Source organism: Micromys minutus (genome assembly GCF_963924665.1).
Source record: "Micromys minutus genome assembly, chromosome: 11".
Classification (NCBI taxonomy): domain Eukaryota; kingdom Metazoa; phylum Chordata; class Mammalia; order Rodentia; family Muridae; genus Micromys; species Micromys minutus.
The window spans coordinates 53,936,958-53,964,198 of record NC_137980.1 but is presented as its reverse complement, the minus strand read 5'-3'; the positions used below and the strand labels follow the sequence as shown (position 1 = coordinate 53,964,198).

General features: G+C 48.3%; 1 protein-coding gene across 1 annotated transcript; it reads left to right on the top strand.

Moving 5' to 3' along the window:
• Positions 1 to 856: 856 nt before the first annotated feature.
• Positions 857 to 27,241, top strand: HCK (HCK proto-oncogene, Src family tyrosine kinase; the record flags this gene model as incomplete). Its single annotated transcript, XM_080925151.1, has 12 exons — positions 857 to 967; positions 5,273 to 5,312; positions 6,185 to 6,284; positions 7,011 to 7,109; positions 8,397 to 8,500; positions 11,239 to 11,388; positions 11,800 to 11,952; positions 14,160 to 14,339; positions 15,839 to 15,915; positions 21,006 to 21,159; positions 25,516 to 25,647; positions 27,039 to 27,241. 12 exons carry the CDS (start codon positions 857 to 859, stop codon positions 27,239 to 27,241), a joined length of 1,503 nt encoding a protein of 500 aa, XP_080781277.1.

Here is a 27,241-nt window from a genome sequence, read left to right as displayed (position 1 = left end):
CATCCCTAGAACCACATAAACTGTAAGAGGTGCTGCACACTTGTAATTCCAGTTCTTGGGAAGTGGAGACCGGAGGATCAGAAGTTCAGGGCCATCCTCTGCTACAAAGAGGAGTTGACGGCCAGCCTGGGAAATATGAGATCCTCTTTAAAAAAAAAAAAAAAAAAAAGTGCAACTTGAATGAAAAAATGAGTGAATGAACAAATGAATGAATGAATAAATGAGTGAATGAATGAATGAACAACTAGATAAACTCACTAAAAAGAGAAGGAAAGAGGGGTGGGAAAGAGGAAGGATGGAGGGATGGAGTTATAAGTCAATCTTAATGTGAGGAAGATAAGGCCCAGGTACTATTCTGGATTATTGGATACATGTCATTCATCTTTATTGTTGGGACACATGGTGACAGTGTAGTATTATCTCATATCAGCCTCCTCTAGGTGCTAGGATGCCACCCAGTGGCTGTGCGGAGTGTTCCCTATCGCCACAGGCTTGGAGTGCTCTACCATAGGGAACGTGTTAGGTGGGGATGATAAATGAGGTGCGGTGGGGTGCAGGGGCCAGGAATCAGCTGTTTTCTGACCTGAGGCCAGCAGTATCCACCCACGCTGCTCCACAGATCTGTCATGCTATTATTCTCACAGTCGTCCTTAATAGATTCCCTATTCTGCTTGTCCTTGGAGCCTGGACTAGAACCACGTGGGCTCTGGCCAAGCACCGTGGCAGGTGAGCCAGGGAGAAGAAGCCCAGGACCCACAGGGTTTCACTCAGGGCTGGCAGGCAGGGTAGGAATGTGAAGATACCTGTGGGGCTCTTCCCAGCCTCAGCTCCTGTCTTCCCTTCTGTTGGCTACAGGATGGGATGTGTGAAGTCCAGGTTCCTCCGAGATGGAAGCAAGGCCTCAAAAGCAGAGCCAAGTGCCAAGGGCTCTGCGTGTGTCCCGGATCCCATGTCCTCCAACAAGCTGGTGAGTAGGCGTTTAACCCCTCTGTTCCCCTAAGCGAAATGTGGCTGAGATGACACCCTCACGCCACCTCCAGGATGCTTTCCCAGAAGTGGACTCTACCTCTCACACGGTGGCCGGGGGCCTGGCCCAGGGCTCTGCCTCTCAATCAAGTGAGTGTGTTCCTTGAGCCCGGGCCCTGCAGCACTGGCAGCAGGGTGCAAGCAGACCCATGATGGCAGTGGTAACACGGCTGTCCATCTGCCTGCAGCAGCCATCGAGCAAGGAGAGCAGCAGCAATAGTAGGAGCGGAGGGACGGCTCAGTGGATAAAGGACTGTTGCTCGAGTGTGAGGACCAGAGTTTGAATCCCCAGCAGGGCCTGTCATCCCAGCACTCAGAGGCAGAGACAGCATCTCCAGAGTAAGTGGTCTAGAAAGGCTGTTTAAGTGAGACATCCTCCCTCAATATATAAGGCAGAGAGTGATGAAGGAAGACATAAAATTTGGGGGCTCCATCCATGTATGTACCCATGTAGATGCATATCTGTGCACAGATGTGCATTTACACGTGAACACGCATAAACATATCATATGCATGCAAAACAAAACAAAAAAATCAGTAGTAGCTATTTTAGTTACTTTTCTTTTTTTTTAAGATTTATTTATTATATAAGTACACTGTGGCTGACTTCAAACACACCAGAAGAGGGCATCAGATCTCATTATAGATAGATGTGGTTGCTGAGAATTGAACTCAGAACCTCTGCAAGAGCAGTCAGTGCTCTTAACCACTGAGCCATCTCTCCAGTTCTTTAGTTACTTTTCTATTACTGTGATAAAATACCAGGACCAAGGTGACTTGTAGAAGAGACGTTTATTTGGGCTCACGGTTCTAGAGGATTAGAGTCCATGATGGTGGAGAAGGGGCAGCCGATGGCAGGCATGGTAGCCGGAGCAGCAGCTGAGCTCTAACATTTTGAGCCATAAAGAAAGAACCAGAAATGGTATGCATTTTTTAACTCTCAAAACCCAGCCCTCACCCCCACCCCCACCCCCAGTGATGTGCTTCCTTCAGCAAGGCCACCTTCCTAAGCCTCCCAAACTGTGCCATCAGTTGGGGAATAAGTGTTCAAATGTTTTAGCCTATGTGGACCACCATGGTGGTGGTAGGAACAACAGTGAGAACAACCAGTAAAAGAAAGTGTGATGTCTGAAGTGGAGAGGTAGTTCAGTCTGGACACTGCTTTCTACACCAGCATAAAAGGAAGGAGGGGAGGGAGGGAGGAAGAGAGGGGGAGGAAGGGAGGGAGGGAGGGAAAGAAAAAAAAAGAAATAAAGGAGGGAGGGAGGAAGGGAGGGAGGGAAAGAGAAAGAAAGAAAGAAAGAAAGAAAGAACGAAAGAAAGAAAGAAAGAAAGAAAGGAGGGAGGGAGGGAGGGAGGGAAGGTGGGAGAGAGGGAAAGGGAGGGAGGGAAAGAGAAAGAAAGAAAGAAGGGAGGGAGGGAGAGAGGGAGGGAGAGGGAGGGAGGGATGGAAAGAGAAAGAAAGAAAGAAAGGAAGAAAAAAAGAAAGAAAGAAAGGAGGGAGGGAGGGAGAGAGGGGAGAGGGGGAGAGAGAAAGAAAGAAAGGAAGAAAAGGAAGGAAGAAAGAAAGGGAGGAAGAAATGAAGAAATAAAGGCCAGGTATGGTGGTACACGCTTACAATCCCAGCAGTGAAGAGGCAGAAGCAAGCAGATTCCTGTGGCATGCTGGTCAGACAGCCTAACCTAATCAGGGGATGTACTGCTAGTGAGAGATTTTGTCTCAAAACACAAAACAAGCACATGGCTCTGGAGGAAGAATGACCTAACAAAGACTATATGGTCGGCAGGAACACAAAAGTGAGAGCTACTGAGGCAGAGGTGAATGCTCACACCAGGTGCTGTGGTTGATCATAGACTAATGGTGGCAGCCACGGCAGGTGGCTGGTCCCGCACAGCCACTGAGAGCTCTAAGTAACTGGAGGAAGTAACTGGAGCAATGGCCATGGCTGTAGTCACAGCTGCACAGCAGGTGTAATCGTTAGTGTCTTCTCCTGACTTTCACTCTAGTCTGGCACAAGGAGCAGGTGTGTCCCTGAGAATCTTCACCTGGACCTGGGGGGCAGAAAGAGGACGCTTGCTATCAGGGTTCTGAGGTGAGGAGAGCAAGCATCTGGGAAGCCATAAGGTCTTCCAACTCCAAGCCTGGCGCTGTGGCTGCTCTGCAGGCCCTGATCCTTTCCTTCCTTTGTGAGTGTCGAGGGGGAGCCCACCATTCTCAGTGTTTCCCAAAGTGAGCGCACTCCTTCAATTGACAGCCCCTTAAGTTCTTCCTGGGGTTCTGGAGAGATGGCTCAGAGCTTAAGAGCACTGACTGTTCTTCCAGAGAACTCACATGGCAACTCACAACTGTAACGCTAAGATCCAACATGTTCACACAGACGTGCACAAGCAAAGTAAATAAGTAAGTTCTTCCTGGGTCAGTAAGCTGGGTCGGGGTAGAGTAGGCTTGACGGCCTGAGCTAAAAAGCCCCAGAACCCACATAAAGGTGGAAGGAGAGAAACGACTCCGAGGTTTCCCTCCAATGGGCACATGTTTGCTATGACAGCAACATCCACACTTTCACATCATGCGCTCACAGAACCTACATGACATTTTTTAAAGTTCTTCCTCGTGTTAAAAGGAGGTCAGTTACACATACCCCCTCCTTCTTTATCCCAAGCCTGCCCCCAGACACGTCCAGTCCCTCCACCCAGTGACAGCCCACAGACTGAAGACAAAATCATACCCAGGCCTTCTGAGTCCTCTTTTTCATGACTAGACTTCTGTCCTACAAGTCTGTAGTCTCTAAGTGTGAGGCTCAGAACAGGACTCTGCCTGGGAACGGGAGGAGAAGACACTGGTCACCTCTCTCTTTGCACATGGTCTCCACTAGCCTAGCCTGTGACTACACAAACTTCTCACAGTATCCTGATCTGGGTACAGACTGTTGCCCTAAGCCCTTCCTGGGTCTTTTCCGAACGAGTACGGCCTGATTCTGAGGACAGCTTTGGGGCTGTCCTTCCCGAGGGCAGATGAAGGGGTGCAGTTGTCAGCTCGAGTTACTCCTCCCTGTGTGGTGCTGGCACAGAGGCAGCAGTAAGTGAAGAAAGCATTTCTCAGAGAAGGTGTTCCCAGGCCAAATCCATCTGAGAAACCAAGGATGACACAGGCATCTTACAGGACATCCCGGAACCTTTGAGAATATTTCAAAACAAAACAAAAACAAGCATCCCAAGCTGGAGAGATGGCTCAGCGGTTAAAAGCACTGACTGCTCTTCCAGAGGTCCTGAGTTCAATTCCCAGCAACCACACAGTGGCTCATAACCATCTGTAATGGGATCTGATGCCCTCTTCTGGTGTGTCTGAAGAGAATGACAGTGTACTCACATAAATAAATGAATGAATGAATGAATGAATGAATGAATGAATAAATAGACAAACAAACCAAGCATCTTTCCATGCTTCCTCAAAGAAATGTCACATGTATGACACAAGGACACGCTGTTATTGAAGATAAGAAGGCATGACTTATGGGGCCCTGCAAGTGCCACATGCCCTAAAAGCAACAATTGTTCTCAGTTTGTTGTGGACACATAAGAACCCTTTCCCGTGGATTTACCACCACACTATGTGTCCATAGGAAATATGCATCCTTGCTTTCTATACACATAATGAGGAGTGTGTGTGTGTGTGTGTGTGTGTGCTTGCTTTGGAAGACAAGCTCTCACTGTCTAGTCTAGGCTGCTTGGCACTCGACTACAATCCCACTTCGTTCCCAGTGCTGGCATTGCATGTGTACACCACCACGCCCAGCTTCAGTAATTCCATGTTCAGCAGAAGTAGCACCTTTCACCCAGAAATTTATATGATGTCATCTAAATGATGCTCTTGAGCCCTGTGGGCCTGGTGGCAATGCCCCTTTGGTCAGACACTCGGATTGCTCCACGAGAATGATGGAGTCTGTCCGTGAGAAATCTGGTAGATGCAAAGTACCTTCGGACATCTCTAAACAACAGAGATCTGGAGCAGTTCCCTCACTGGGTGGGAGGATCAACCCACCCTTTCCCAGTATTGCAAGGCAACGGTCCAGATCACAAGTTAGGATATCTCCATCCATGTGCAGACTCTGTTCTTTATTTTGCTGTGTGACCCCGCCCAAGTCTCTAACTTTCCTACCAGGACCCAGGTAGGTTGAAAAGGGTGACCTTTTCAACACAGCCTCCTCATACTTTCAGACCCATGTCCTTTTTCTGTTTTCTCCCACAGGGACCAAACAACAGCAACAGTATGCCAGGGTTTGTGGAGGGTGAGTATCTGGAAGCAGGGGTCTCAGCATCAGGAATATCTATTATCTTTTCTGGCAGAGAAAAGTCAAAAACATCTGTATTTGGTTCTTGTGATGCAGGGATAAAACACTTGCTGAAAGCAACTTGGGGGAGGAAAGGGTTTATTTCATCGTACAGCTCGTCGCTGAGGGAAATTAGAATGTCGGAATGGGATCTCAGCAGGAAGCTAGAGACAGGAACTGAAGCAGAGATCATGGAGGAAAGGTGCTTACTGGCTTGCTCGACATGCTTTTTTATACATCCCAAGAGCAGCTGTTCAGGGGAAGCACCATCCATAGTGGGCCAGCCAACCATCAGTCTCTCTACAGTAATCATCAATCTAGAAAAAAATTCCCCGCAGCCAACCATCAGTCTCTCTACAGTAATCATCAATCTAGAAAAAAATTCCCTGCAGCCAACCATCAGTCTCTCTACAGTAATCATCAATCTAGAAAAAAATTCCCCGCAGCCAACCATCAGTCTCTCTACAGTAATCATCAATCTAGAAAAAATTCCCCGCAGCCAACCATCAGTCTCTCTACAGTAATCATCAATCTAGAAAAAAAAAATTCCCTGAAGACTTGCCCACTGGCCAATCTGACTGGCATACTCTGTCTTTAAAATTCCCTCTTCCCAGGTGACTCTAGTTTGCGTTGAGGTGACCAAAACTCACCAGCACCCTTGAATAGCCTCTGAATTGTCTTGTCTTTCTAGAACGTTGTCCAGTGATGTGAACAAAGCCCCGAAGGCTTTAAGTAGTAGAGGGCTCAGCACAGAAGGCTGCCCTGCTGCAAAGGAGTGGGGGACTGGGGGATGGCACAGGGACCCATCCTGGCATCTCCATTCCTGGCAGGCTCTGAGGACACCGTTGTGGTCGCACTGTACGATTATGAGGCCATTCACCGTGAGGACCTCAGCTTCCAGAAGGGAGACCAGATGGTGGTTCTGGAGGAGTGAGTTCTAGCCTGGTCCCCCTAAGACATACCCACCTGCAGGACTTAGCTATACTTCTGTTTGGCATCCTTAAACTAGGCCCACAGCCTAGTTCTGGGAGTAAATGATGGGACTCTGACTGCACACCACAGAGGGTCCACCTCTTAACAGCAAAACCTGAGACGGAAACTAAGTCCTCCCCGGCAGGCTCTCCATAAACCCTTCCTAAAGGATGTAGGCCTAAGTGTCTGGGTTCCAGACTTCCCTGCGGTCCTGGCCCCTCCAGAAATCCCAGGGTCTCTGAGCTCCCAAGCTGTGATAGTCAGCCTTCACCATCAGAGGCTCTTACACACGTTCAGATGTACTGAGATCTGGGAATGAGACCTGCGTATGCGCAGCCAGAACCCCTGAGCCACAGCCTTCTAGCTGAACCAGTGTGAGTGCTTTCAGGACACAGGTCCTGGATTGGGTCAAGGTAGTCCAGCCAAGGACACATGTCCAGGAATAAAGAATGGATCCAAAGACCCAGGCTGTGGCCTGTGACTCAGGCTCAGGCTTCACTCCAGACTCCTATGGAGATTATCACACCCCTACCCTAGCTAGTCCTTGGCACATGCTAGGTACTCTGCCCCTCACCCTCCAGGCTTCCTGAGTGTGGGAGGGGGAGCTTCTAAGCCCAAGTGTGGGGGGGGACAGCAGACTGAAGAAGGTTCCTGTGCCAGCTGACCTTGGGTCTTTTTCTTTAGGTCTGGGGAGTGGTGGAAGGCACGTTCCCTGACCACCCGGAAGGAAGGCTACATCCCAAGCAACTACGTGGCTCGAGTTAACTCTTTGGAGACCGAGGAGTAAGTGTTCCAGCTCTGTCTTCCGGAAGGCAGCTTGAGCAAAACTGGCCTGCTATTACCTCAGCATCTCTGCACACACTCTCTCCCCTCTCTGGCCCCCTCTTTCTGGGGCTCTTGGCTTGGCTGGTTAATTCCCACACTTCAGGTCTTGTGGACATGTACTAATACCCTGTCCAAAAGGGTCCCTTCTGTGACTCTCAGAGAGTTGTTTTTACTTCCTTCTGAACATACCCCACTGGCAAAAAGGGATTTTGTTGTAGTTGTTGTTGTTGTTGTTGTTTGGTTGTCTGCACATACACTGTCTGCCTCTCTCCAGTATGAGCTCTCGCACCTGGGCTCTGGGGTTAGTTAGACTGCCTAGGTTCTAATCCTGGCTCTTCTACTTCCAAGCGATGTAGCCCCAGACAAGCCTCTTGTTCTCTTGGTTATCTGCTTTGAGCACTATAAAATGAGAATAATAAAGGTGGCAATCATGTATACCTAGGTGCATAATAATCTCTCGATGAGTTGGAGCTGGAAACTCAGTGGTTAAGAACACTAGCTGCCCTTCCAGAACACTGGAGTCCAGTTCCCAACATGCACATGGAAATTCACAACTGCCTGTAAGCCCAACTCTAGGGGATCTGACACCCTCTGGCCTCCACGGGTACCAGCTCACACGTGAACATGCACACACACACATACACACTCACGGGGGGAGGATAATTAATAAATATTTTTTTAATTGACAAATGAGTTGAGCTTAGTGGCACACTTTTTTAATCCCAACACTCTGAAGGCAGAGGCAGATAGATCTCTGTGAGTTCAAGTCCAGCCTGCACTACATAGTAAGTTCCAGGACAGCAGAGCTATATAATGAGACACTGTATCCGAGGGGTTAAAATGATGAATGTTAGTTATCTTTATCCCTTAGTGATAACTGAGACAACAGAGACCCATAGAATGAAAGTCACCGGGCAGGCTTGCCGCAGCATCAGGCTGATATCTGTTCAGGGCGCTCTTCATTGTGGTACACGAACTGTTCCTTATTCTAGTGCAGATGAAAAGAACTTGAACCGCTACAACGTGGAGTTTTCCATAAGTACACAAAATCGCAAAGGGGGGGGGAAGAATAGCTGTTTTTCACCGACCCACCCCCCAGAAAGTAAGAAAAGCGATGCTATGTGACGTCGGGTGCTTGTGCCCTGACTTCTGGGTGGGCTGTGCTTTGTGTGCTCAGGGGCATCCCGTGAGCAGGGCAGGCTGGTCTATCCTGAGTCTCACACTGCCCTCTTTCATTCCTGACAGGTGGTTCTTCAAGGGTATCAGCCGGAAGGATGCGGAGCGCCACCTCCTGGCTCCCGGCAACATGCTGGGCTCCTTCATGATCCGGGACAGTGAGACTACCAAAGGTGATGCCAGCCCTCCCTGCCTTCCTGCGCCCAGGCGGGGCCTCTCCAACCCTAGGGAAATTCTCTGAGGAGGGTTGGACAGTTCAGTCAAATGGCCATACTGCCAAGTTTTCACCAGGCATTTGCTGCTCTGAGCAGGAAGAGGGTTAAGGGTCTGCACTAGGTGGCTCTTAGTTCTAGAGGATGCAGGCTTAGATCAACGGAAGAGGCTTGAGCCCCAAAAGCAAACAAACATGCTGAAACTTGGTCCCCACTAGATCCTGGTCTAATTTTTTAAATAGCCACACTACTTTGTCCTGGCCACAAGTCCCATTCCTCACAAGTGAGGAAAGCTGGGTGAGATAGAACTTGACCCAAAACAGGGCCTGTCGCTGTGCCTCTGAGACTCTCCTGGTGGGGGAGGGGTAGTGAGATGGCTTACCTGGAGATGCCTGAGGTCATCTGAGAAGCTGAGTTCCATCCCCAGGACCCACACAGTAAAAGGGGAAAACCAACAGCTGAAGATTGTCCTCTGACCTCGACAAGCATGACAATGACACTCATGTCCTCTACCCCATAAGGTGTAAGGGAGGAAGCTCTTTGTGGGCATGTGGATGGGAAGATGCCATTGGTATCCAGAGTCTTGTCCCGAAATTTCTAGGTTGGAATGGAGTCATCTTGAGTGGTAACCAGAGTTTAAAAATAAGATAAAATTAAAAACACTGCAGAGGCAGGGAGATCTCTGAGTTTGGGGCCAGCCTGGTCTACAGATTAAGTTCTAGGACAGCCAGGGCTACACAGAGAAACCCTATCTTTAAAAAAATCACCTCAAACCACATAGACTGGTTCCACTGGGTGAGTGTCTCCGGGGCAGCAGTGCCAAGTGCTGTGTGTGCACGAGTTCAGATTCCACACGCACAGTGAACCTTTGGCTGCTTGCACTCAGAGACACTTGCTTTGAACAGGTCAAGCCAGCTACATAAAATGTGACCTCGCTGGTACTATAAGACATATAATTGGGGGACATCAAAGGCATCTGAGTCTGGAACCAGACATTTGATCTCTGTCTGAAGTCTGTGAGCATTCAGGCTGCAGGGAGGCCCAGCTTCTTGTCCCCTGCTGTGCCTGGAGTAGCTTAGAGATTGGCCCATCTAGTTCTACAGAGAAGCAAAGAAACCAACAGCCACGTGGCAGACCTGTGGACGGGGTGGACTGGACTGGCTCCCACAGCCCTTTGGAGGTGGGGGTGTGCTGGGGATCTAACTGACTTAGAACAAGGTCCCAAGCACTTGGCTGGTCTAGCGCCAGGTACACCAGGCTTCCCTTGACTGGGATGGGGGGCTAAGAAGGGGCCCTGGCGCCAACTGGAGGGACTTGGAACCCAAATGTGCCACTTGCCAGCTTTCTGACTCCAAGTGAGTTAGGTCACCTGTAAAATGAGGCTGATGAGCCTCTAAAACCTCTACTTCGTGAGACTATTCACCATGATGAATAATAGGATCCACGTAATTTTAATTGATTAGAACGCACGCTGTTCCCATTCACTCACTGTTCATTTGGCCAACATGCTTCGAACAGCGTGGCATGTTGTCAGCTGTCAGTCAACAATTTAAACTTTTGTCAAATCCTGCGACACTGTGCTATTCAAGAAAGGAAAAATGGAAGTCAGAGAAGCTAGTAAGCACAGCTCACACATGGTGAACCGCAGTCACAGACTGGAAGACGTGTGTGTGACAATCCAAGTTGTAGCTTACTGCAAGCTGGACAGTTTAGGGCCACACATCTGTATTATCTCTCAGTTCTTAAATCCAAAAGTCTGGGCTTGCTGGTCTCTGGTCAGGGTGTCTGTGGGGTTAGCTCACTTGGAGGCTTGTGGGGTCGAGGCGGGATTCATTTCATTTTCTGTCCTTTTGGGCTTTAAAGGGCTCGGCTCATGGCTCTTCCTCTCCTACACCTGTTTCCACCAGCACACTCTGTTAAACACCCCTCTGAATTCCCCGGGAACCCTCTGCATACTCTGTGTCATGTGAGGTCACATATTCCCAGCTGCAGGTGTTCATGTAAGCACATCCTGGACACTGTGCAGCTGACCGCAGTGCTTTTTTTCACAGTTGAGTAATCAGACCAGAAATTTCTTTGTTCTTTCTTTTATTTGTATGTTTCTGTCCTCTCTCCTTCTGCCCTCCTCTATCCTTCTCTCTCCTTCTCCCCCTTTCCCAAATTAGTATCTTGGCTCTTCATTAAATAGATACAGACAGATAGATAGTATAGATGATAGATAAATAGATAGATAGATAGATAGATGGATAGATAGATAGATAGATAGATAGACAGACAGACTGACAGACAGACAGATGATATACCTATGGGCAGATGGATAGATGATAGTGAATAATGAAGCAGTCAGTTTACTGTCCCAAATCACTTACAAGCATTACTTCTGCTAATCACTGGGTACACTGATGAGATGGAAAGGCATAACGACTCTTATTTTACAGGCCAGGAAACTGAGGCATAAAAAGGGCCAACTAGTCATTCGCCCAAGGGCTCACAGCCTAGAATTGCAGAGCTGAGATGGGAACCCAGGCAACCTAAATCCTCAGCCTACTCTTAATGAAATGAGTTTGTGCCCAGGTGCCCACATGCCCAGATGCTGCCAGCAGAGGCCTCACCGGGCATTGTAAGGGTGCTAAGGGACTGACATCAGGTAGCCAGGCCTCTGAGGTACCATTCTGAGGGGCTTCTCTTGACCAATGCAGGGAGCTACTCATTGTCTGTCCGAGACTATGACCCCCAGCACGGAGACACAGTGAAGCATTATAAGATCAGGACACTGGACAACGGAGGCTTCTACATCTCTCCGAGGAGCACCTTCAGCAGCCTGCAGGAACTTGTGGTCCACTACAAGAGTGAGTCTTGCTCAAAGCCATGCTTCCACATTTGCCCGCTGAGCCTAAGCTGGTCCTCATTACACAGCGTGTAATGATGCAGTCACTAGCCATAACTTTTACTCCTCAGCACCTTGACTTTGCTTTTCAATGGTTGGTTCTGGAGAAGGAACCAGTCTAATACTGGATAGGCAAGTACTATCTCATACCACTAGCCCCCAGTGAGAGGGGCGTCCCTCAGAACTCCAGCGGCATGCAATTCTGCACTCAGATTTCTTGGTCTTGCCAGGCGGTCGCTCTGGGTACTCCTGGGGGTTTAGGCTGGTTGGACTTGAGGGTGGAGGCATTCAGGAGTCATTCTCTCAGGCTCTGCTCACTGGGGAATGCCCCACCTGCTGACTCTTGGCTCTTTCTCTTGGCATTCTGTTGCAGAGGGGAAGGACGGGCTCTGCCAGAAGCTGTCAGTGCCCTGTGTGTCTCCCAAACCCCAGAAACCATGGGAGAAAGATGCCTGGGAGATTCCTCGAGAATCCCTCCAGATGGAGAAGAAACTCGGAGCCGGGCAGTTTGGAGAAGTGTGGATGGGTAAGGAGCCCGGGCCAGAGTCCACAAAGCCAGTGCTGGGAGGGCCCTGGGGGTGCAGGGATATCACCAGCGGTGGGAAATTTAAATAATGGCCACAGAAGGCCACTCCTTAGATAGCAAACCAAATTGTCTATTGGCAAATCATTATTTTGCCTTTGTGGCCAGGTTTGAAGGTCAAAGAACTGCCCAAGTCCTGGATGGGGAAGTCCCTCTGTTGTGTGGAGTTGGGAACAGCCTACCTTGTAGGGCTGGCATACTCGGGGCCTCTTGTGATGGAGACAATTCATAGTGAGGGGAAAGGGCTCGGGTTTTCAGGTGAGTCTAATGCTGGCAACTAAAGACTAAGCTGTACAGATTGTGAGCCACAATGCCCAATGGCATTCCAGACATGATGGGACACCAGAAAGGTCTGGCACACCCCTAGGGTCCCTGCCCCAGTACCTTGAGAACAGCAGTTCCTGTTTCACAGGGAGGTAGATGGTCACAATGCCTGGCCCGCCGTGTTAACACTCCTCTGTGTGGCAGATGGAAAGGAGGCAGCTTGTAGAGATGCAAACATGCAGCCAGATAAAGTAAGGTTTAAAAGTCTGTGTCTCAACTGCATTTACCAAGAGCCTGCTATATACCAGGTGCTGAGTAAATGAAGCCATAAGGAAGTGCAAGGAGGAAAGACAGCTCTGAGGAGCAAAGGGGGAGGGGGAGGAAGGAAGAAAAGCTGTCCCATGAGATCCAGGGTTCTCACTACATACACCACCATAGATCTGGATTTGTGCTTCCTGCTATCCAAGGCGCACGTGGAAAGGAAAGAATGCACAAGACAAGAGCCTCCGAATGAAGCAGGGTGGGATGGAGCAAGAGAACAGTGTGTGGAAGTCCCTGCAGCTCAGTGCCTGAGGGACAGGTGTATGCGGGGTTGGGAGAGTACAGAAGTGAGTGAGATGGCTCACTGGGTGAAGGGGCTTGCTGCAAAACCTGATGAGCTGAGTTCAAACTCCGGACCCCACACTGAAAAGAGGGAACAGCTGGTGAAGGTCATCTTCTGACACACACACACACACACACACACACACACACACACACACACTCACACAGGGGAGCGGTGGGGGGTGAGAGAGAGATTTAATTATTTTTTTCAATTTTTTTTCATTATTACTTGAATTTTTTTTTACAGTCCGGTTGTTACCCACTCCCAGTCTGCCCTCCCACAGTTCTTTATCCAATTTCTCCCCACCTCAGTCCCCAAGATGATGTCCCTCCCCACCTCCACCCCACCCGCTTACTTTTATTTTTTTTTAAAGAAAGCAAGAGTGAATTTATTGAACCAGACCTAGTGATATACGCTTACCATCCCAGTAACTATATTGAGACAGGAGGACTCAAGTTCAAGGCCAACCTGAACAACTTAGTAAGACCCTGTTTCAAACGTGAAAAGGGGCCTGGGGATACAGCTCAGTGGTAGAGCACTTTCTTAGTATGAGACCCTGGTTCAGTGTCTAGTTTGAGCATGTGTCGGGGGTGACCTTGGTGGATGACAAGGACAGAAAAGTCGGTATGAACAGGGCAAGCAGAGCTTATGGGACATAATGAAGCTGGTATTTATTTCAAGGCAGAGTTAAGCTTACACAGTGTTTGTGCTGGCTCAGCTGGTGGCTTAAGGGTTACTACCATTATTACTGTTAGAGTGCCAGCAGCTAGGGATCAGACTCAGTGTCCCGTGTGTGCCGATCAGACTCAGTGCCCTGTGTGTGCCGATCAGACTCAGTGTCCCGTGTGTGCCGATCAGACTCAGTGTCCTGAGTGTGCCGATCAGACTCAGTGTCCTGTATATACTGAGCAAGTGCTGTGCCACTGAGTTCCAGGCTCAGCCCTTATCTTGTGAGTAGTGAGCTGGCCCGGAGCCTCCAGTCCTCCTACTTCACTGGCTCGAGAGGTCTAGGATGACAGGCATGTGCCCCTAGCCCAGACAGGAGGGTTTTGCGCTCTTGCAAACAGTGAGTGGTCATCACTTGCTTTGGTGGGTAAGGAAAAGAGCCCAGAGAACTTAGCCGATGTGTTTCTGTTGCACTCAGCTAGGCAGGGAACCGGTCTGCAGCCTACAGATGGGGTGGAAGTGCTGCCCTCTGTGTCTTAAAGGCCTAACATGGGCAGGGAGGGCTCCTCCAGGGCTGCTGGTCCTAACCCCCCTCTGTGCTCCATGCGTTCGCCAGCCACCTACAACAAGCACACCAAAGTGGCGGTGAAGACGATGAAGCCAGGGAGCATGTCTGTGGAGGCCTTCCTGGCGGAGGCCAACGTCATGAAGACACTGCAGCATGACAAGCTGGTGAAACTGCACGCCGTGGTCTCTCAGGAGCCCATCTTTATCGTCACGGAGTTCATGGCCAAAGGTGCGTGGGCTGGGGTAGACTGCGGTCCAAGCTGACTTCTTTCCGTCTCAAAGGTGACCTTGGTGTGGCTCTTCTGACACATCCAGCACTCCAGCCTCCCGGCTCGCAGAGTGGAGTCGGGTGAAGGGTGCTTTGTAGAGAGGGAGGGCAGCCCACAGAGCCTCTGGACGGCAGAAGCAGCACGTGGCTTCCTCGTGACTTGCACCTTGGAACCTTGGTGCTGGGCTGTAAAGCAGTCCTGCTTCGGGTACTAAGGGACAAGAAGCCACATGAAGAGAGACCATAAAGGTGGCACATCATCTTGAACGTTCCACCTGTGTCACCTCACTTCACAGTGTGGTCCTGCCATGGTCAACCCACTGAACCGTGACAATGTTCTTGTTGTGACTATGGGCTACTTAGAATGTTTGAGAAAGGATTTCACTCTGTAGCCCAGGCTGCCCTGGCACCCGTTATATAGCCCAGGCTAGCCTCAATCTCACAGCTATCCTGACTCTGCCTCTCAAGTGCTGGGATTACAGATATGTGTCTCCATACCTGGCTTCTCAGAGTTTGTTTGTTTTAAGACAGCTGTTTTACAGTCATTTTCATTCCCTGGTCATGTCTGAATCAACATCTCACACAACATCATCTAATGTGACTTGAAAACTCAAAACTTTTTCTGCCTTCCAAGTCTACAAATCTACAACCAGCCAGCTTTCTAAAGCCAAGCCCCGGGTACCCGATTTCATGAGGCAAGCAACTAAAAAGCCCTTCCAGAAAGGCTCTAGCTCTCAGATACTGGGTGCAGTAAGTAGATACGGATATTTCTTCAAGTGGCACTTGGGCTGGGCAGGGATGAATGCTGCCGGTGGAGACTGTTCTACTCGCTGAAGTGGAAAAATGGCTGGAGCCCAGGAGTTGGAGGGCTTCCATTATCTCAAGAAGAAAGTCTTGCTCTCTTGCTGTCTTGTGTTCCTGCTCTTTGCTCTCCTGCTCTTGCTCTCCCTCCCCCCCCCCACTCCTCCTCTTCCCATTCCCTTCCCCGCTCTCTCTCCATGTGTTCATGACTGGCCTCTGCTTCTCCACTCCTTTTCTCCTCTTCTCTCTCTGCCTCTACTACTCTCTTAACTCTCCCCATGACCTGAATAAACTCTATTCTGTACTACAAAAAGAAAAAGAAAAGAAGGAAAAGAAAGTCTTATCTGGCTTACCTTTGATCCTGGCACTCAGGAGGCAGAGGCAGGCAGATCTCTATGAGTTCAAAGCCAACCAGCTGGTCTACAAATCAAGTTCCAAGATAGCCAGGAAAAAAGAGAAACCCTGTCTCAAAAAACAAAAAAGAAAGAGGAGGAGGTTGTCTAGAGATGTAGTTCAGTGGTAGAGCGTTTGCCTAGCATGCGTGTTAGGCTCTGGGTTCAATCCCTATACTGCAGAAAAATCTCTACTGCTATGAAAAACGTTAACTTATTTCTCACTAAGGAGCGGCAGTCCATGTTCCTTCTTACTCCCCTCTGCAGGAAGCCTGCTGGACTTTCTCAAGAGTGAAGAAGGCAGCAAGCAGCCATTGCCAAAGCTCATTGACTTCTCAGCCCAGGTGAGCTGTGCCAGCGACAGTCAGGAAAGGTGACATCGTTTGCATGCTCTGTATGAGTATTTGTGTGAATACTCATCCTCACCACGTACATACTAGTCACAGTACTCCAAGTACTCAAAAACTTATGTATATTTGCAAATAGCCTAGGGACATTCCCCTGTATGCTACTTAAAGCATCTCTAGGTGGCTTATGGAATCCAACATAAATGCTGTGTAAACAGTTATTGTTTTGTATTGTATAAGGAATAATAATCACTTAAAGTCTATAGACACTGAATATAGATACAGTCATTTTTACAATGTTCTTGATGTGCCGTTGGTTGACTCTGCAGGTGCAGAACTCACGGGTGTTCTTCATATGAACTAACTCATATAGTCCCGACATCAAAACTATAGAATTTTTATAAAAGATTATTTCATTATATGGGTCTCTTGCCTGCATTTAAGTCCGTGCTACATGAATGTCTGGTGCCCTCAGATGTCAGAAGAGGGTGTCAGATTCTCTAGAACTGTAGTTATAGATGTTTGTGAACCACCATGTGGGTGTTAGGACTGAATCCAGGATCTCTGGAAGAGCAGTCAGTGCTCTTAACCACTTAGACATCTCTCCAGATTCTGGAATAATTTTGTTGGCTGGATTTTGGTGTGAGCGATGGAACCTGGGGTCTTGTACATGCCATAGAAGTATTCTACATTTGACCTAGGTCACCAGCCATATAAGTCATCCATTCTTATATAAAGGCTTAGAAGCCTGAAATGATAACACTGAACATTTCCCATGATTCTCTGGACTGACTATAGCAGGCTAGGTGGACCACTCTATGAACTGAGGTGATGTGAGGAGCATGTCCAAGGTAATGGTCATTCTTACAATCTCTCCCCATGTGGCCTCTCAGCCCTCAGTCTTTCTTTACAGCCCAGTATCCAAACTCCAAGGTACAGGCAATGGGTAAGCCTGTTTACGCTGACTTGTCAATACCCTATTGGCCAAAGCCAATCACAGCAGCCACAGGAGTCCTGGAAAGCAAATGTAGGAGTCTGGTCACAGGAAGGCAATTGTCATCTCATCTTACAGAGCTGAAACTGCGGTGTGAAGAATTTAAATACAAACTGGGCACAATGGTAAATGACTGTGAACACTCAGGAGGCTGAGGGAAGGTCAGGAGGAACAGGCTAAACTTGAGCTGCAGAGTCTGTATTTTAAAAAAAAAAAAAAAGTTAAGTCAGTTGAGGAAACTGAAGCCCAGGGAGGGGTGGCTAAAAACAACAGCAAACACTGCTGCTTCATGCAGTTCACTGTAGATGAGCCAGCAGGCATTAAACAATGGCTCTGTTAAAGGCCCAACACCCTCAAGACCCTGCCTCAGAGTCTGAAGAGCAAGAATTCAGCAAAGAGAAGGGGCTATGTAAGTCCTTAGGGACACTTCCTAAAACCCCAATTTAAAATAAATAAGCAAAACAAAAATGGTCCAGAGCTTTCCTGGTGCATACACCCTGGGTTCTATTCCCAACGCTGTACAAAACCAGTTAGCATTCTTTCTTACCTGCCCCACAGCCGTGTTCCATGCACAGCCGGTTCCCTCCAACTCTGTCTCCTGTTCTCCGTCCTCTCTGTGGGTGGGGGAGGGGGACCTGGTGTACTGTGGTGCTGTGGGAATGCACAGCCTGGTGCAGAAGCCTTCAGAGAAGGCTTCAATGAGGAAGAGGTCTCTGGTTCAAGAAGCCTGGGGATTAGAAATTCCACACTTGCAGAATACTCAGGAAGGAGTTCTAGACAAAAAGAAAGAGCCTGTACAAAAGGCCAAAAAGGCAGCGAAGAGGCTGAGCCTGGTCCGCCAGAGTGTGGCACAGATGAAGGGGATGTGATATACAGCCCAGTGGGAGGTGAGGGAGTTTGCAGCTGAACCTAGGGTTTTTGAGTCTGGTGGAGAGACACGAGTCAGAGCTCATTTGAGTATGCAAATGTCAGTGGCTCAGACCCTGGTGAGGTCTACTCTGCTCTCAGAGCCCTGGATGCCAGAGGCATATGGAAATCAACAGGCACGTCCATCCCAGTCTTCAGGGAAACAACAGTCTGGCCTGTTACTAAAGTTTAAGCATGTAACCAGCAAGAGCTTTGCTGGTGAGCAAGAGTTGAAGGCTACAGCAAGAGCTACCCATCCCACACCCCACCCCACCCCCGCACCTGGGGAATAAGGCTTAGTCAGTAGTGTGCTTGCCTCCCACATGTGAAGTCCCAGGTTTGATCCCCAGCAACACATAAACCAGATGTGTGGCACTACACATCCATAACTAATCTGAGCATTTGAGAAATGAAAGGAGGTGAATCAGAAGTACCAAGGTACCCAATGGGAAAACTGCATCACAAATGTAGATTTCAAGCTTGATAACTGTTTTTAGCCACAATTTTATTGGTGAACTAAAATTTCATATAATAGATCTTTTAAATATGTCTTAATAGAGCTATTCCAGGGCTGAAGAGAGCACTGGTGGCTCTTCCAGAGGTCCTGAGTTCAATTCCCAGCACCCACATGGCAGGTCATAGCCATCTGTGACTCCAGTTCCAGGGGATCCGACACTCTCACACAGACACACACGCAGGCAGAACGCCAATGCGCATAAGTAAACAAACAGCTAGGCACTGGTGGTGCACACCTTTGTCCCAGCACTCAGAAGGCAGAGGCAAGCAGATCTCCGTGAGTTCAAGGTCCACAAAATGAATCCCAAGACAACTGTGGCTACATACAGAAACTCTGTCTTAGAAAACTAAAAAATTAAATTCTATTTAAATAGAGAGGAGAAGAGGGTCTTCCTCTTGAAGAAAAACCATTCCTATTGAAGTTGGCAGAGAGCAGTATTATTAGACACATGTATATACTCACACACACACATGCACACGCACACACACATTCTCGCATACACACATACAAGCACTGTGCTGGAATCTGCTCACCAGTTCTGAGATTCCCTGATGCTCTTGGAAGCAGACCCAAGTTCTAGTACCTGGAGACCCACTTGGTGACTTTGAAACCACATCAGCTTATTGCCATCAGATCCCAGGGTTCGAGTGACATTTGGGTATTTGTGTTAGTCCCATCTCTGCCACTGAGACTCTGAGCAAGGCACTTGGCTGCTCCCATGACTATATGGCAGATACTGTCCTTGCCTGTGGTACAAGCTTACAGGTTGGCCTCCCTATGAGACCTGGGAGACAGGCTTGAGATCATGAGCTTGGGGGTCAAGTTGAGTTAGTCTAACTCTGGAGCCACCTAGCTATAATTCTCCGTTGCCTCCCACGTGGAGTTAGCATACCTTTCCCATTGAGCTCACATAATAACCAGCGGTACAGGAGTGTCAGCCAGTGGGCAAGCACTAGGCACACATGTTGGGTAAGAGCCACATGTTATGCAGCTATAAGCTGGGTATTTATGACTCTGGGCTTTCAATTTCCCTCCTGTGGACCCTAACCCTTCCCAAGCCCATAGTTTGTTTGTTAAAAAAAAAAAAAAAAAAAAAAAAAAAAAAAAAAAAAAAAAAAAAAAACCCAAAACTCTGCTGGGTCTATTAGTTTATATTAAATAAGCTGCAGTATCTTCCTAGTAACTTCAAAAACTGCTCTTCTAAGGAAGCCCTCTAAATTCCCACGCTCTCCAGACCTCCAGACCCTGTCTCAGTCCACTACAACCTCTAGTCCAGACAAAATCAGTTTTGGGATTTCATTCAAAAAAACTGGACTTATTTCCTCTTCCTTTGATGCCCCCTCCTGTTCGTTCTTTGCTATTGCAGTGCCTGGCTCCCTCAGGTTTCGAGTTTACTAACCCCCTCTGCTGTTTGATCAGACTCCCGCCACTCCAGATTCCCCAGATAACCTCATCTGATAATCCAGGGGCACAGGACTCCAGAGTTCTGCAGCTCTGGACTGTCTGGAGCCAGTCTGGTTTGAAGCTGTTTGAAGCCGACATTCAGGACAAGCATCCTTTAAAATGGGTCATGATGAGTCTGCCCTCCCAGAGCCCCAAGGTAGTTCTGTAAACTGTACATTCGGCTTTTTGGGCAACCGAGGTTTATCTTCCACCTCTTTTGTCCTAACTTTTGTAAGTAGAAAAGCTGTAAGTCATGGCCATGTGTCTTTCCACCAGACGCTTTAAGGATGAGAATTCCTGAAATGTAAATGCAGAGAATATCCAATGGAAAGAAATAAATAAAAATAAAGAATAAGAATTCCTCACACTGTCTTGGAAGCCACAGTGGTCCTTAAATATGCACCCAGCTACACTGAAGGGCTTCGTGAGCCCTGCCGTTGTCACTCTTTATGCTCAGAGTAAAATCCCTTTCCCACCTTCGAGGATGCTGAGCCTTCCCAAGCTCAGCGTCCCTCTTTCTGCTCAGCTACCTGGCCCATGCTATTCTAGGATTGCTGGCCCTCCTGCCTTTGCAATGGCGGTCTCCCTGCCTGCAACGTTCTTCTTCAACACATTTATTACCGAGGTCATCCCACTCTCTGCTAAAAGGTCACCTGCCCCAGGCAGTTGCTATGACCACCCACTGAAACCTTCTGCACATCCATGAGGTATCCTGCCTTGTCTTCTTTCTGAGGTGGTCATGCCTGCGACGGCTGTGCCTACCTCCTGTCCAAAGGACTGGATAGGCATTCATTGACATTGTGAGGACTTTTGTTGGATTCCAGGCAAATTTTCCAGACTTGAGGATAAAAAAGCACAAGAGTGAGGAGAGAATATTGAAATGAGGTTGCCCCACAAGGGAGGACTGGGATCCGTGCCCTTCCCAGCACACTGTCTCGTGCACATGGGGCAGAGGGTCCTGGGGAAACGTTTGCATTGCTTGTTCCTTGAGGATATTTCAACGTTTTGATCTTCTAAAAGAGACCACAAGCAGAGCCAGGGCTTGAGAGTACCCAAAGCCTAGACAGGCAAGCAGAGCAATGCCAGTCAGGACCCCAGGATCCTTCTGACAAAAAAAAAAAAAAAAAAAAAAAAAAGCAAGGCTAATGCAGATATCTCCCAGTTTTCTAGGGGCAGGTTCCGTGTGCTTCTAATATGTGAGGATGACACTGTCTCTTTTGGGTACAGATTTCAGAGGGCATGGCCTTCATTGAGCAGAGGAACTACATCCACCGAGACCTCCGGGCTGCCAACATCTTGGTTTCCGCATCGCTGGTGTGTAAGATTGCTGACTTTGGACTGGCTCGGATCATCGAGGACAATGAGTACACGGCTCGGGAAGGTAGGGATGCTGCCCTCCTGGAAAGGGCAAAGATCCAGACAGATGCTGGCGTTCAACTCCTTTCCTTTTTTATGTGGTCCACAGCCCATGGAAGGTACTGCCCACATTCGGGGTGGGTCTCCCACCTCAATTATCCCTATGTAGAAAGAAAGAGTCCTTCACAAGCACACCGAGGGGGGCAGGGGTGTCTCCTAGGTGAGTCTAGATCCTGTCAGGTTGGCAATGTTAGTATCACACAAGAGGCTTGAAGAGGAACATTTCAGAGCAGATCGAAATGAAGATTTCAACAAGTACAGGGAGCAGTGAGAGGTGAGAGTCACTTTATGCCCAGGAAACAAAACCAGAACCATCTAAATGTCCACAGATACAGTGTGCATACCATCTGTGTCACACACATAGTGTAACACCCCACGACATTTAAAAACCCACACTGGGGGCTGGGGATGGCACTCAGAAGTGGAAGCCTCACTCACACGGAAGACCATAGGTTCCAGCCCCATCATACCACACACCTGTGCCACCTGCAACTAAAGTGGAGGCGTGACATCCAAATCAAAGAAGTGAATCTAAACAGAGTAGATCCCAGAAGGTCCCACATGCATGGAATCCAAAACCAGGCAGAAGTCATGTATGAAGTTCATAGCTCTTCATGACAGCCCCAGACTGAAATGCTTTAATTGATGCCCATCAGCTGGTGAACAGATGGAGAAAACGTGAGTATCCATTACCACGGGCTAGTGTCCGTGACAGAATGGGAAGAACTGTTGGAAGCCTTGGGAGCTGAGTAGAGACCAGGCACCAATATCTGTTACCCTTGATATGAAATTCCCAGAATGGAGCAGTGGTTGCCTAGGGCTGGGTGGGAGACTCAAGAAAAGGGTTCTGAGTGCCAGGGATGGGGCTAGATGAATGGGATGAAATATTGTGCGATTCCGGCTCTTCAGCTATTATGAAAGTTGTTGGGAGCTAGGTGGCACACACCTTTAGTCCCACACTGCATTCAAAGCTAGCCTAGTCTACAGGATGAGTTCCAGGACAACCTGGACAAGGCTACACCGAGAAACCCTGTATTTAAAAAAAAAATCATTGGAACATACACTTTAAATGTGTGGATTTTATGGCTTGTGAATTATATATAATTAAAGCTGTAAAATTCACTGATACCAACAAAGCTGTGAAGGGAGGTGGGGGAGTGCTAGCTGAAGCAGGAAGGCACTGCCCCAGAGTAACTGGAAGGAGCCTTCTGAGAGGCTGCGAAGGTTATCACCTTTATCATCAAATGATGATCACGGGGGCTACTTAGCTGTAGACCATCAAAGTTAGACCTTAAGTATCTGTGTACTTTAGCTGGGTCTAGAGGTACAAGTTTGTAATCCAGGAAACTCTGGGACTGAGATTACAAGCTCAAGGCCTGCCAGGATAGTTACTGATCCTGTCTCAAAATAGAAAGTAAAGGGGCTGTAGTTCTGTGGAAGAGAACCTGCCTAGCATGTGTATTGTACCAGGCTCAGTCTCCAGTAAACACACACACACACACACACCATTTGATATGTTATTATTTGGTGTTTAAACTAAGTACAAAAATAAGATGAAAAATTGGATATATAATCTAAGTCTCTAAAGAATAGGCAGGTTATGGGGAAAACTCTCTAGATGTAAAAGAGTGTGGATGAGGGTGTGACTTGGTGACAGAGTGCCTACCAGGTATGTTCAAGATCTGGGTTTAGATCTGGGTTTGAGCATTAGTACCACACAAAAGAAAAGGACGACATAAAGAAAATGGGTGACTTAGACTTGAGCTTAAATCCCAACACTCAGGAGGATGAGGATCACTATGAATTGGAGCCAACCTAGGATACGGAGACTCTGTCTCCTGAAAGAAAAGGAGAGGCTGGAGAGATGGCTCTGTGGTTAAGAGCACTTGCTTCTTTTGCAGAGGACCTGGGTCCTAGCACCCACATGGTGGCTCCCAATAATCTAACCCCAGTTCCTTGAGTCCAACACCCTCGTTTGAATGCTGCAGGAACAAGACATGTATGTGGTAATATGAAGGCGAAACACCCCTACACATAAAAATAAGTCACTTTAAAATACTATGTTTTAAAAAGAAAAGGAGCAGCAGATTGGCTGAGTAAAAGTGCCTGCTGCCAGGCGTGAGGACCTGAGTTCAAGCCCCAGGACCCTTAGAGTAGAAGGAGAGAACTGACTCCTGCTAGTGCATCCTCAAACCCTGACAAAAACTGACCCTTCCACCCCCCAACAGCCACAACTGCTAATAGCTGCTCAGCTAGGGGTGGGATTTCAGAGGCGGACTTCTCATCTCTGCTGGGCTTTTGTCCAGCTTGATCTTGTGCTGGCCTTGTGCAGGGAGACACAGCTGCTTCGAGGTCTTGTGTTCTAGGGCCCTGCCATCCAGAAAAATCCTCTTTTATAACAGTTCTCCACTGTCTCTGGCTTTGCAATCTTTCTACTGCCTCTTCCTGAATAATCTCTGGGCCTGGGAAGGAGGGGTGTGATGTGAATGTTTCCTTTAGGGCCGAGAGTAATTTCCAATACTTAATTGCTTACTCAGCCATAATGCAAGCCTCACCAAATTCCAAAGAACATACAGATGGTCTCTTCCTTAGCAGTGGCTCAATATATGGTTTTAAAAATAGTTTTACGGAACACCTAAAGCACAAGCGTTTTCATCACACAAGGGTTAGCTTTAGGCACTGGGCCTGAGGACTTTAACCACCTTCTGTCACGGCCGCACAGGAAGTGAACTAGGGAAGAAAATAGACCCGACCAAGATGGTGTTGAAAATGCAGGAGCACTAATTCAAATAGCATTGTGTGACAGGGGCCTCACGTGAAGAGGGTGACCCAGGGGAAAGGCCTCCGTTGCTGGTGTCAGCAGTGACACTGGCGTCTTTACACTTAGGACCCAATTCTGAGTAGAGGCAACATGGCGGTTTGGACTGCGGCAAGAATCTAGGGTTAAGTGTCCTTGGTTCCGGGTCTGTGTCCAGCTCTGAAAGGTTCCCAGGCTTATGGCCGGTTAGGGTGATGGGTCCTGATGAACATAAACCACTGGAGATGGCGGACCACTCTAGCCATGAAACCAGATGCCCCGCTGAAGTCCTTGAAACTGCTCGCGGCCTTCTGGCTCCTTTTCCGCCCTACCCGGCCCTGCAGTTTGGCAACTGCTGACCCTGCCCCTCAGCACCCCGCCTGTTTCCTGCCGGCCATGACAGGGCAGGGACACCAGGTGGCAGCAGAGAGTGATCGAGAGCCCAGTCATTTATCGACAACAATGTGGTTTTCAGTATTTTGATGGTGCAGAAATCGTTGCATTGAGAAGAAATGATGCAAAGGTGGGCATGGCGGTGCAGGCCTCCAGCCTGGACACTAGGGAGGTGGATGAAGAAGGATCAGGAATTCAAGAACATTCTGTCTAGGCTAGGTAGTGAATTGAGGTCAGTCTAGGCCTGTCTCATAAAAATGAGTGAATGAGTGAATGAATGAATGAATGATGGATGAATGAATGAATGAATGAATGAGTGAGTGAATATGCTCTCCTTTTGGATTTCGATCTCTTTCCAAGCTGTCTTAATTCCAAGTGGTATGCTGTCTTCCCTCATGATGCTTAGTCAAAGGAGTGAGCTACAGCTCTGATTTAGCCAAGAGATCACCCGAAGAAACAAAAAAACAAATAAACAAACAAACAAACAAACAAAAAGCCATGGTATGCAGTTGCTGGACCACAATGTTCAGTAACTAAGTGTTCGAGGCATTTTTGACTTCTGGTTTTTGCCTGACAGTGGGTGTATCGCAATCCTGAATCAAGGGACTGTTATATAACCTGTAGACCATGTTCACTAATTATATTGTAATTAAGACAAATACCCGCAAACTGCTAATGAAATCCATGCTAGAGGGGGGGAGGGAAGAACAGGGAAGAGACAATCAGGGACTGGGACAAACCTCAGATGGCAGCTGAACTCCTCTCCTGTATGCCATAGCTGGGGAGTGGATGAGGTATCAGCTGTGATTTAGATTCAAGACCCCTGGAGGTCTTTCATCCCCAAAGATTTCTAGGGCTCCACTTTTCAGAGCTATAATTTAATAGGCATCAATTGAATCGAGGATGTGGCCCCCACAGTGAGTTCCCACATTATATCCGCAGCCACTCCTCCTTGCTTCAGATGTCAAATGTCCCTTGATACCAGGGGATCTGGGAGGGGGCACGTTGCAAGGACATCACTGCTCGTAGGGGGCATCAGATGTCCCTGTCCTGATTCCCCTCACCCTAGCAGAGCCCCAGCCCTCACTGTTCCCCAGACTCACCTTGACTCTGCTCTGTCCAACTCTGCAGGAGCCAAGTTCCCCATCAAGTGGACAGCTCCTGAAGCCATCAACTTTGGTTCCTTTACCATCAAGTCAGATGTCTGGTCTTTTGGTATCCTGCTGATGGAAATTGTCACCTATGGCCGGATCCCTTACCCAGGTGGGAAAAGGGACACGGGCTTAGGGACATGTCTAGAGCCCAGCTTGGCAATGGCCCATCTTGTCAGTATGTCTGTTAAACTCAGCTCTTGATCAGAGGTCCTGCCATCCACCGTCCCTCCGGCTGCTTCTTCCTTCCCACACCTGACTGCACTCGAGTCAAGAGTTCAGCTCTTTGAGAAGGAGGTGAATGAGATCTGGAGAGGCCAGAACTGGCACAGCCTTGGTATCCAGGTGGCCGTGGGTGTTCACGAAGGTGTCTCGGAAGCCATGAGACGGCACAAGGCTGAGAAGAAGTCAACTTTTTTTTTTTTTTTTTTTTTTTTTTTTTGAGACAGGCTCTTACTCTATAGCTCTGGCTGACCTGGGACTTGATATGCAGACCAGACTGGCCTTGAAGTCCCAGAAACACATAGGCAGCTAGAGCAGGTGGTGGCACAGACAACAAAAATAAGCTAATGAACTGGGTCACGTTTCAAAAGAAGCAAAGAGAGCCAAGGGTGGCTGTCCTGGCATTGAAGACGCTGTGGAAATTTGGGTTGAGTCACTTGAGGAGATAGATGTCCAACTAAGATGCTTAACAGTTTTTGTTTGGTTGTTTTTGCTCTTAATCACTGCACCATCTCTTCAGCCCTCCTCAGCCAAGTTAAAAAAGAACTAAAAATAAAAGTAAAAGTTGGTGATCAGGGGTATTTCATGGTTGTTTTTATAGATAACAGATGTAAACTTAAATAGAATAAGGAAATGGTCCTGTTCAGAGCAACCTTGAATCTGGCCATTTGTTTTGTGGGTGCACTGGTAAAATCCAGGCAGCAGATTATACAACCTACATCCATTTGGTTGCCTGAGGCTGAAAGCAACAGAACTAATAAATAGTGGCCCCACACCTTTGATCCTGGCAGAGGCAAAGGCCGGTGGATCTCAGAGAGGTCAGCTGGTCTACACAGTGAGCTCTAGGATAGTCAGGGCTACATAGTAAGAGCCTGTCTCAAAAATAAACAGACAAATGGATAGGTAGATAAAACAACAGGCCAAGAGATGCAGAAACAGTGGGTTGGTTAATGTTCTGCCACCTAAACAGGTCTGGCATTGGCAGACACTGGTGCTTCACGCCTTTAATCGCAGCACCCGGGAGGCAAAGGCAGACGAATCTCTTCAGTTCGAGGCCAGCCTGGTCTACAGATCAAGTTCCAGGACAGCCAGTGCTACACAGAGAGACCCTGTCTCAAAACAACAACAACAACATCAAGAGAGGTCTGTCATGACTTAGTGGCTGGACAGACTTGGTGGTTAGACAGTTTCTGTGTCTTCCTCACATAATTAAATGGTAACTGTGGCTCCATTTGCCGCCACTCCCCAACACACACACTTAATCCCACTCCTCTTTCTCAGGTATGTCAAACCCAGAGGTGATCCGGGCACTAGAGCATGGGTACCGTATGCCTCGACCAGATAACTGTCCAGAAGAGCTCTATAGTATCATGACCCGTTGCTGGAAGAACCGCCCAGAGGAACGGCCCACCTTCGAATACATCCAGAGTGTGCTGGATGACTTCTACACGGCCACTGAGAGCCAGTATCAGCAGCAGCCTTGA